Source organism: Cyprinodon variegatus, unplaced genomic scaffold, assembly GCF_000732505.1.
Source record: "Cyprinodon variegatus isolate N-32 unplaced genomic scaffold, C_variegatus-1.0 Scaffold154, whole genome shotgun sequence".
Taxonomy (NCBI): Eukaryota; Metazoa; Chordata; class Actinopteri; order Cyprinodontiformes; family Cyprinodontidae; genus Cyprinodon; species Cyprinodon variegatus.
The window spans coordinates 907927-919985 of NW_015150607.1; the positions used below are offsets into that span (position 1 = coordinate 907927).

The 12059-nt window shown below is 36.9% G+C and overlaps 1 protein-coding gene across 1 annotated transcript in view; it reads left to right on the top strand.

The window, feature by feature from the left end:
• Positions 1 to 12059, top strand: part of malrd1 (MAM and LDL receptor class A domain containing 1) — a 66738-nt gene that overhangs the window by 38464 nt on the left and 16215 nt on the right. The window contains exon 20 of the mRNA XM_015377454.1: positions 8075 to 8255. Coding sequence (XP_015232940.1) covers positions 8075 to 8255 — 181 coding nt within the window. The remainder of the gene's footprint in view (positions 1 to 8074; positions 8256 to 12059) is intronic.

The following is a 12059-nucleotide window of genomic DNA, read 5'->3' on the forward strand; positions in this document are numbered from 1 at the left end:
GTTCCTTAAGTACAGTGCTTTTAAAATGCACCTTTCTCTTCTGAAGTGAAAATGTGCTACCTTATTTAGATGAAGGGATGTTGTTGCCCAGAGTGGGGGTTCCCAAACCTTTCCATTAACCCTAAACAATGTTAGCTCTCTTGCAAACCCACAGACGATGATAATTACATTGATAATAATCAATTCTATTGGTCACTGCAAATGTAAATTTTTTATGAAATTTGACCTCTGCAGTTAGCCCATCCCTAAGGAGCAGGGGGCAGCTTGGAGCATATAGTTGCTGCCTTTTGAGAATGCAAGCACTCTACTATGTTCATTAGGTCACCACTCCATCAAATGATACAAAAATCAATACAGTATAAAATGCTATGCAATTCCAACATTGAGGATCTCACCTTCTCAAACAGAGCAAACATATTTGTAAGCGCAGAGCAGATCTTCAAAGAAGGTGCAAGGTGATTTGCACTTGCAATTCCGCAGACAATGTGTGCAATCCATTCTTTCAAAACAGTTATTTTCTTTTGTTTTTTTAACTATGAGCATTTTTAGTTTGAATAATTTTTACTTTTTATTTTTTACAATTATAAATTTTCTCCATTTGCATGGCTTTAGGCATCCTCTTCCTTTTATGACTAATTTTAAACTGCCTGTAGAACAAACAATGTGTTCAGTTTCATGCAGAGAACCAAATCAGTTTGCAACTCTTAATATTTGCACAGCAATCTTTGTAGATCCCCCCACAACATGCCCACTTTTTGCATATAAAAAAAAAAAAAAAACCTTGTAATTTAACGCCACCTTTTCAGAATCTATGATTAGGTCTGTAATTTTGTAACTGCCTTTTTTAAAATTCTATTAAATGACACTCCTTCCACTATTTTCTACAGTGAATAACCCATTATAAAAACGTGAAACAAACCTGAACTCAAAAAATTCTTTAAAACTGCGTGTCTGCAAAATGCTGCAATATTTGAAGATTGCTTTATACACTTTATTCCACCGATATTCCCTTAAAAGCAATATCGTGAATAGGATATTAGAAACTTAAACGATGGGATTTAATAGTGTTATAGGCTCTGTGCTGATTGTCATTGATTATGTGACTCCTGTGAGAAGCAGGAGATGATAAATGTCTGCTCCTTTCTCGCATCTGGATGGAAAATGGAAGATTTAGCTTACAAAAATGGTTTGCTGTGAATAGTAAAATAAGCCATTAAATTCTATACACCGAGAGAGAGATGGTTTAAACCCTGGAGACAGGCGTAGAAAATGTTACATTAGTCAAGCTTGTGTCTGTGTGGGTCAGCGGGCGTGTGTTTTTGTAAAAAAGACAGATCTGATGCTCAGTGTAACTTGGAACTCCTATGGTGAATGTGTGACCTTGCAGGTTCAAAAGCCATTAGCACTTACAGAATATTGCATTGTGCTTTCATGCATAACATGCACTTTTATGGGCTTGATAATTTACTGACTCCATAGAGAGTAACTTAAAACACACACACACAGATATTTTGTAGGAGCAGAAATAGAAGAGAAGGCTACACATAAGCAATGCATCTTGCCAGTGGGTACCTTGTGAAATTTACGAAGGTCAAAGATTGTTACAGCAGACCTTGGGTATCAATCTTAAAAGTCATTCATGATTAAGTTAACAGGCTTTTGTTACAGAATGAACGACATATGGGTTTTAAACAAAGGTGACTTGGGGGAGGCTTTTTTTCAGATAAAAAGATGGCTGTTACATGATATACATTGCAATCACTGAAGTATCAATTTAATCAATTAACTATATTGCAGACAGTTCAAACAAAAACAATGTCTTTGCTACTCTTTCCCTTAATCACCTGCATGATGGTTTGAGAAAAGAGTTGCTGTTGCAGCGTTTTGCTTGTCCTTACAGTATCTCCCACCTATTAAGAATTGGAATTAATTTCCCACCTATAAAAAAATGGAATGAAAAAAATTTTAATCAGGGCATGAGCCTTAAGTTAAAACAATTAATTTTCAATTCAACACAGTTTATTTATATAGTACCAATTCACAACCAATATAATCTCAGGGAACTTTCTATCAAGGAAAGCCACGTGGTTGCATAGTCATTGACCTGCAGGACATGCTCTTCCTGGATGAGCGTGCAGCAATGATATTCGCTTGTATTTTGTTTTTGACCCTTCAGCAATCCCTCACACCATGCATGCAGTGACAGGGTAAACATATAGGGTAAAGAGAAAAAAAACAGTAGCATAGTCAAGTTTATTAGGACTGAAAACTCTGGTAAAATGTCGGTTTGTGCATGACACCTGATATTGGTCTCTACACAGACAAACTCACATTCTGGTCTTGCTACATGTACTGAGGACCATGTCACATTGGCTTCCATTTATTTTCAGTCATTTTCATCCCTCTCTACACCCTCCCTCTGACAATAACCCCACACATAACCATTACCAGTGCATACCTCACCATAAACCTAAACTACGGTAAACTAAACTCACACCTCAGTCCTAAACCTAACTGTTAGCAAAATAGCTTGTGACGACCAGGAAAATGTACTCACTTTGCAAGAAAAGGTCCTGAATCTGATGGTGAAATTGGATAAAATGTTTCTCATTCTGATGCAAAGTTAATAGCTCACATTCTCCTGTCTTGCTTTTGTAGTAAGGGTAATATGCTGACTCCTATTTATCTTCACCCCTTTTCAACCCTTTCTATACCCTTACTTTAAACCCAAGCATTAACATTGCATTCCTAAGCCTAATCTTAACCTAATTAAGGTGAGGCCAAAACGTCCTCATCTTGCTATAGTCCTAATTTTTCCAATAGAGTGCTGTTCAAGTTTACCCTTCACAAACCAGCATCACTGAACAACATTTCAAAACTCTGAACTGCACTAAATCTTTACACAATATTTGTGAGGGGCATCTGGAGTAAATGTGGAGCAATTGTGCTGTGTGGCAGTTGCTGAATTACGAACAGCAAACCAAAACAAAAGAGGAAGTCACCAACAGTGTCAAAGGATTTTGAATTCTGAAATTTAACAGAATTTCTGATTCACATACAGTTAATTTAGATCTCACAACATCTGAGAAAATCCAATCATTTATGTAGCCATCAGTGGTCTGCTTGTGTTCCAAATCATATCAGTTCTATATTGATGCTTCTTGTTGTGTTTAGCGAGTGAGGGAGTAAACGTGGATGAAAAAAATGAAAAAAGCTTTATGTTTTCACACTACAAAATTTGTGGGGTAAAATTCCTTCAGGTCTGACTTGTGTATTACTCGTGCATTGTTTATTTTCTCTTTATTTGGAGTAAAACAAACATAGCAAACCATCTCAATGCTTTGTTGTAGCAGCAAAGATGGATACTGGACAATCTCTCTTAGAAGCTTAAAACTAAGATGGAGGATCACCTTCTGTAGGACAGACGGTAAACATACGGCCCCTGTAGAAAGCTAATGGTTGAGATCAAAGCTTACTAATGTATCAGAATGGCTCAGTGTAGACCCAAATCCATGGAAGGATTTGTGGCAAAACATAAAAACCTCTCTATTCAATCTGTCTGAACTTAAAATATGTTGAAAAGATAAAAAGTCATAAATTTCACTATATCAAGATGCATACTTCTTTAAGTGTGCATGAAAGGGTGAAATGACTCCATAAATTTGGGCTGCAGGCTACATCTGAAAGCTGTACTTTTCATGACAGTTTAAATTCCCACTGTAACATTTTATGTTGATCTATCACATTAAATACTGATGGAAGTTTGTGGTTCTGGTCTGACAAAAGGTGGAAAACTCAAAGGCATATCATTAGTTTAACAAGGACCTGCATCACCAATTGAATATGCCATGACTTACAAATTATTTCAGAAATTTTAATAGTTTTTTTAGGGGATGTTTTGTAAATTCATCTTCCCTACCAAAGACATGCCTTATAAATAAGCCAGTCCTTTTAACAATGATATAATAAATAGTCTGCATCTTTGTATATTTACTCAGGTTTAAAGTTTTTAGTGAGCTGGCATTTTTTAGATAACCTGGCACAAGCCAGATTTATAGGTTTATTGTTCAATTTAAATTCTACACAGTATCCATCTTTAGAAGTCTCCTGTGGAAAGTGTTTGCAAAAGGAAGGATGATTTAGTATCATTTTTCAAGCTGGTGGGGTAAATTACCAAGAGGCACCAGCCTCCCATGTAAAGCTTTTAGCCAATTGTAGCAGTAGTAATTGGCTGTGATGTATCATTTGTACACAAACTTGTATTCATGTTCACTTACCATTTTTATGTGACATGTACTTCATCCACAATGATTCCAACAATGTTTTACTGGTTCAAGGATGAAAGCATGTTGTTCCATATAGAATTGAGCAGCCCTGACTCCGGGCTCCCAAATACCAGCTGGTAATCGCTACCGATTACTTTTTTGTCATTGCCGCCAAGTTTTACAGCAGAAATGCCAGTAACAACAGGATCCCTCTGCAGCTTTAGATTTGTTTCACAACTAGCAGAGTTAAATGATAAATCTAACTCTTGCCAAATCTGGTCGAGAATAACATGCAAACATCTTTCCCATCCATAAAGGAACAAATGGTACTTATTTGCTCCAGCTAAAGCAGACTGCATAGCGGAGTCTGCGTCCACTGGCACAGCCATGCTTGTTTTTCTTTAGACCGCTGCTGGTTGACATCATACACATCTCTGGTTTTCATTGGTTGGATATTCAAGATTAATGCATATATTGGCTTCTGGCTAGATGTATTTTTGGGAGTTTGTGAATTAATGTGTCATGATTTTATCTAAAGATCTGAACCGCATGCAGAAGACCAAACAGAGAGACCAGGGAAAAGTTTAACAGGTTTTATTGAGAGTAGGTTGAGAGGAGTCCAGTGCTGCTCTGAACACTGTCGAACCGGGACTGAAAAGTGAGGGGGAAGATTCTGCGGTTAGTTCAGGCTCAGTGGGAAATTTGTGTCTTTGATTTGAAGAAGGGAATTAAGGCAACAGGACTCACGTTTCCAGAAAAAGGTGTCTCTTGTTGAATCCAGTCGATGTGGGTTGTTCCAGTGACTTGCTCGTTCAAGGGCGGACAGGGTTTAACCAGGTTGAGGTGTTTCCTTTAGGAATGGAGGAGCTGACTGCCACTTAGTTTTCCTGCGGTACTTGAAAGGTTTCTTGTGAAGATGAATCCCCTGCTCAGAGAGACGCCCAAACAATCCTTGGGGAAAAGTACATCCAAACCACTAGCTTGAATCCTCAGCTCAGTTTGATGCTCAGAGAATCCTTCCAGGGGGGAGAAGGTCCAAAACATCCAGTTTGCAGGATGACTTCCTGCCGAGAGGCAAAGACAAAAACAGCAAGGTTAAAACACAGGTTGACAAAAACTCAGTTTGACTCAGCAAAACTCAGCTTGGCTAGAGTACCCAAAACTGGCAAACACTCTGGTGTCGAGGTAGTGGCAGTCAGAAGCATAAGAGTCCTCCGGTAATGAGGTAACTATCCGCAGGTGTATGAGGAGGCCAACGAGAACCAGGCACCGCCTGGTGGAGGAGGGAAAACAAACAAAAGCCCAAACCACACAAACTGGATTCCTGACATAATGTTATCAGATCTCGCAAAATATCATCTCCATTTAGAGCCAAGCGTGTGATAGCCTGAGAGAAGATTCTCTCACCATAATCAATGACGCAGGAAACCGCTGATTAACTAAAAATCATTGTTAAAAAGAAGATTATATTATCAAGTAAACAAAGTCAGGTAGTATATTCTCAGTGATTTAACATTAACACAATGATCTCTGAATTGAATATTATTTCAGTTTTAGCATTGTCTTGTCATCCATCAGAATAAGTTCACAATTGCAACATATTTGCACTCAATCCTAATTTTTTGTTTGCAGTGCCAGGACTGAAAGGTCCTGATACCAAGATCCAAAACAAATCAAACAAACTAATCAACTTTATATGCCAAAAAAGCAAAGTCAGAGCTATCAAGGCAAATTCGTATGTTGCTCTATGACTGCTTTTACAGATTGAGTCATTACTTCCTGACATAAATCTTAATACAGCCTGCTGTTACTCTACCTATTAATCTGTCTTGGAGTAACAAGATTATTTCGAATCTAGGGTGTCAGAGCAGAGGGGACAGCCTGTGCAAGCCAAGGTTGCATTTCAATATACCTTACAGTGGAGGAGTAGAATGTGACTTTGTTCGTCCTCTGTGGTTTTTTTCAGTAAATTAGACTAGAGCTCTGCTCACTGCAGACAAGACTATGCTCATTTCTTGCAACTTTAAATTCAACTAATGTAAAATATTGTCTTTTAAACTCTGTGTTTCTGTCTGCATTCACTCAAAGTTTCACATTGCTAAAACTAATTATGTACCTTAAAGCTGGATTTACAAAAAATAAAATTCTTAGGGTAGCCAATAATGTCCTTTGTGATAGTCAGGGACTGTTCAGAGTCCTCTGGTTCTGCTTTGCAGAGGTTTACCTCTGACCAGGGCATGAAATTGGCACCTGGCAATGCGCCAGGAGCACCTATAGCCAAAAGTGGCATTTGCAGGTTCCCCAAATGGCATATATCATTTTAAAAAATGTGCATGCCAGAACCAGTTTTGGCTCTCGCTGTCACTCCAATCCGCTAAATGGAGTTTAACTTTTACGATTTGTGGGTTAAACTGTCAAATCTACCTGCCATGTTGGGGGGTACCCAGTAAGACAACACTCAATGCTGAGGAAGTGTGGTTGACCAATCATATAGGGTATTGTTTTGTAACACAAGCCCCACTCTTTACTAGGATTTTTAAAACAAAATGTGTGGACATATAGCTGACGTAAAGAGTCCGCAGCCTGTAACCAACCAAGAGATAGATGATGCTGATTTTAAAAAAAAGATAAACGTATTTGTAGAAAGTTAATGCCATTTTGATATTAATGTAAAACTCTAATAAAAAAAAGTGTTGAACCTAGACAAAAACAGTAACCTAGAAACAATTGTACAGTTAAAGAGATTTGCAGCTGTGTGTTAACTTGATAAATGAGACCATCATTGAGATGATTTTATATGTGTAATTTTCTGTTCTAAATGTTAGCCACACCAGGTCAGATACAACTGTCATAATGTAGGTCTAGTCATAAAAGAGATTAGCTGGTTATGTAGGGAGCAGAAACAAACGACCCAGAATTCAGCCAGACAAGATCATATAGCTTAAAACCGTTTATTGTAATGTAAACTGCAGCAGGTTGAATCACCAGCATCAGCAACAGGAACCACAGGAAGTGGAGACTATAGGTTAGTGACCAGAGAGAGAGACTTAGGGAGGTGTTAAAGTCAGTGATTCTTTGGGCACTAACCTTGACTAAAAAGACCATCCAACTTCTGATGGTGTCATCTTGGCTTTCTGATGTGGAGTCTAATGAAAGATGTAAAATGAGTTTGGTGGTGGGTAGAAATCTTTTTTTAACAAAGGATATCTTATTTAACTGTAGGCAGAAATGTAATATTATTACAATATATGTAATATTTTTACAAAATGAGTATAGCAATACAACTTTATTGCTGTCTCTTTATTTGCTCTCAATTGAATAAGCCAAGAGGCCAGAACAGTGTATTTATATTGAAAATGTGTCAGTATATTGTTTATATATATTGAAAGCCTCTGGTGAGGTGATGGCTTATGGAGAGCATTACCGTTAGCAGTTTTAAAGCAGCATTAACCATGATTTAGAGTCTGAGCAACAGCAGCATGGGAAAAGACTGAGTGAACTTCCAGAAGGGTATACTCTGATTTGTCTTTAATATTTTCCATATGTGGTATGAAGCAAATCCATCAGCAATGCACTGTATTATAGCCATGTTATGTTAATGACACTTTAATAAGTCATCCACTTGCCAACAGAACATACTTTTATTCCATTTTTCCTCAGCTCTGTTCTCTGGTGACATGACTTGTAGTTTGAAGGATGAATTTCTGTCAGTAATTGCTGCTAGAGCTTTGAAACCTCTTGTTATAATAACCAGAGCAAAATGTGAAATGCTACCACATGGTGTGTCTTTTGTCATCTGTCCTGCACAGACTGAGAACAGCATAATTGAGATGTGGAATAAGACGGGGCATAAAGGGAACCATTGGAACCGTGTTGTGGTCCCCCTAAGGAAGCTCAGGAACTTTGAGGTGATTTTCGAGGGGATCCGCTCCAAAGATCTGAGCGGAGGAGCCGCCCTGGACGACATGGAATACATCGACTGCGCTCCGAGTAAGTGCTTACAGTTGTATAATATCTCTGACAGACACAAAACCAAAAAAACATAGATGCTGAGATCTTCTGAGAGAATGACATTCTTTCTCCGTTTTTTCCAAGGATGCATTATTTATTTAAGTTCTTTGACATGTAATTCCTAAAAGTGTAGGAGCTGTCAGTGAGCAAAAGGTTATGGAGAGCTTTTCTATGCTCACCATCCGAACTGGTAAACTGGACAAGGTAGCTCTTGAAGGACACCTGGGAAAGGGATCATTGAATGGTATTCAGCAACCCTTCAGCACATGCATTTGAGATGCTTAAAAAATAGAAGGAAATACAAATCTTTATTTTGCTTCCTCTATTTTTAAGCAGCTTTAATTCAACTTAACCTTTAAGCTAATTTATTATTTGTTCCAACAAAGTTCGTGTCAGAAAATGACACAGGTGCATAGTCACTCACCTTTTCATTTCAAATTGTTCTTTGCTTAAAGCATTTTGTGCTTAATAAGGTGCCATGATTGTTCATTTTGAAGACCTAAGTATTTTAACTTCAACTTTTTGGACCCAAGGTCCCATATTTTTTTTTTTTCATCAAAACACCCACACAACAGCTGACCCCCCTTCCTGGACCTATGAGCTTCAGTCTTTTTCCTTCCTCTTTAGCATCAATCATCTGGACAAAACACTGCGGTCAGTAATGCTAACATTTACTTTCATAAAGGACTTTGTCTCTGAGTGCCTTTGCAAACTGTTATCTGGCTTTCATGTTGCTTTTGGAGTAACAGCTTCTTCCATGCTGAGTGGTCTTTCAAATGTCTGTAAAAGACTTGATACACTGTGGATAATGAAACATGCTCCAGTTTCAGTCAAAGTCTTTTGTTTTTGTTCAGGGATTGAGACACATCTTTAGCCTCTAAAAACAAGTTCATGTAGGGGACACAGAAACTGTCTCTTTCCTTAATTGTTTGAAGACCACACATTCCAACAGTGTTATGTGAATATACTGGCGTACAGCTGTTGTTCTTAAGCATCAAGAAATTTTAAGCTAGGATTAACCAGACTTTTTGAACACCACAGTTCTCTTATTATTATTTTGGCTCTGTTTTCTTTTTTTAATTATGTCACAAACGGAAACATTATGTTTAGAGTGTCCACTTAAATACTTTCAAGATTTAGGTGATATTGTTGCTATAAAACTTTAAAATCTTCCTGTACACTTACTTAAATTATTTTAGGGCATATTCATTTAAATATATTTAAAATTTTAAGGAAGTGATTTTGGAGACGTCTCTCTGTCATTATTCTGAAAAAAGCAAACAAGTCTGATTTAATGTATGATGTATAATGTAATGATGGCAAAAAAGAAATGGTTAATTTTTATACCGTCATGTTAGTATCTGGTTTTAGTTGTATACACATATATTCACCACAATTAATAGAAAATGGTTCAATGTTCTAAGTTGGTTTTGTTGTTGTTGTTGTGTGGAGGTTTTTAAAGGACACAAATGCAGAGATGGAAGCTGAGGTGATTTCTTACAGGTTTAATAACCAATGATGGCAGCAGAAGCTTAAAACCAGAAATCCCCAAACACAGGAACCAGAGCAAAGGGGAACACGTAGGTGAAGGAGGGAATAAACAAAAGAAGAGAATCCAGTAAACAGTAACTGCAGAGGAGGAGTATAAATACAAAAACAGAACAAAGAATGGAGTAATCAACTGATTGGGAGCAGGTGTGGACTGAAGGATCTATAAAGGAGCTAGTGGAAGAAGACTGACAAAAAAAGGCAGGAACAGAGAATAAACAATATATACATAAGAACTCAAATACAACCAGAAAACAGATAGATTGACACATACTGGAAATTAAACCAATTACCTAGGAAACACAGAAAGACATAAATCAAAGTGTAACTGAAAACTCAAAAAGAAATACTTAAACAGAACCTAAAGGTTCAGAATCATGACAGTTTAAATGTGATTTGGCGGTAGCCATCATGAAAAGGGTTTGTTTACCAGAACTTGTACTGAAACATGCACAGAAAAATAGCAAACAAAAGAAAATTAATTTTGAAAATACGGATATGTTAAAGTAGCTTTAATATGTCAGTACTTTATCAAAGTCTAATAGTAGACCCAAGCATGGAGGGAGATTTGTGAGGAAGTTCAGGTAGCAACAGAAAAAACCACAGAATATTACCAGCTGCTATTATCATTGGATAATAAAAACATCATTTTTGTCATCTAAAGTGAACCGACAACATAAGTTTTATAATAACAAACACTGAGAGGGTGGCAATCGGACCGAGGATGCACCAAAGTAAAATTCAGTTTGTGTAGCAAGTTCTTGTTCTTTGTCCATTTCTGGAAAATAACAGATTTGAATTAAATTAATAAGGCAACAAAACAATCATGACCGATCATGGATTCCAAAAGTTGCATGTTAACAATATTAAAAATCCTCAGGACATTTGGTTTCTAAAGAATCAGGACAACCTATGATAACTTCATTTCACCTATTTTCCTGGCTTTAAAGTATATTTTCTAATCTTGAAGAATAAGATGAATCTATCTAGTGAATATATTGAATGGCTGTTCCAGATGATAGTTTGAGGTATGAAATGCAGGGAAAACAGATTAAAAACTGAGAAGCTGGTGAGTGTTGAAGGAAAGCATTTTTCATTGCTGACATGTTGCTGTCATGCTATGGTTGATGTTTGTGTCCGAGACAGATGCTCCAAATTAAGATGGACCTGGCACGAGGCTGGGCAGCATGTGGGATGTTTCTCTGCTCCATCAAGGCCGTTTCTCTCTGAAGCACACAGGCATACAGTAAACACACTTTGGGGGGAGGAATAAATACTGACCTCTAGTTCAGTTGAGAAGTACATCAAAACACTCTGAGGGGTGTGTACGCAAAGACTGACAAGCAGACAATCTGTCTCCCCGAAACCAAATTATTCAAACATACAGTCTCCATCAACATCAAATAGAAACCAAAATGGATTTTTGATTTACTCTGTAATGTTTTTAACCCTGCCAACCACCGGGAAGTCTAACTTTTTGCCAATCATAGATTTCATGCAGTGTTGATTAATTTGTTATTGAAAATAACAAAGTTGTTGTTGAAAATGTTGCTGTTTTGTGCTTTTTTTCTTCTCCAAGGGTTTCAATCTGGAAAGGCAGGGAATTTAATTTAAGTGTTTCAAAGGTCTAGGTGGGAGTGGAAATGATTTGGAGACATTAAAGGTGTCTAAATAGCCTATCATTTTGCTTAAGAAGCATTATCAGAGTCTAGACTATGCTTCATGTTTAATCATATTAGTTCCATTACTTAATTCATTCATATATCCATTTATCCATCCCTGTGTTCATTTGCGTTTTTGTTTGCCTCTAATTCCATCTTTCCGTTTATCATTCATTTTAATCTAAATGAGTAAATTAATTCCTCCATTTATCACTGTCTGTTATTTCATACATTTATTCATTTATTTTTCTACCCTCCTATTCATTTGTTTATAAATTCATTAATCCAGCCACCTGTTCTCTTCAACTATTCATTCCTTCATTTATCTGTCAATTCATTCATTTTTACATTATCCATTCATTCATTTTGCATTGCTGTTTTAAAACTATTTGGTGATCTGTTTAATTCTTCACCTACTGATTTATCTTTGCGTTAGTCCATTTATTTGTTTTTTCTTTTAATTTTCCCAATTGTCTGTTCATTCATACATTCATAGATATATCCTTTCTTTCTTTCTTTCTTTCTTTCTTTCTTTCTTTCTTTCTTTCTTTCTTTCTTTCTTTCTTTCTTTCTT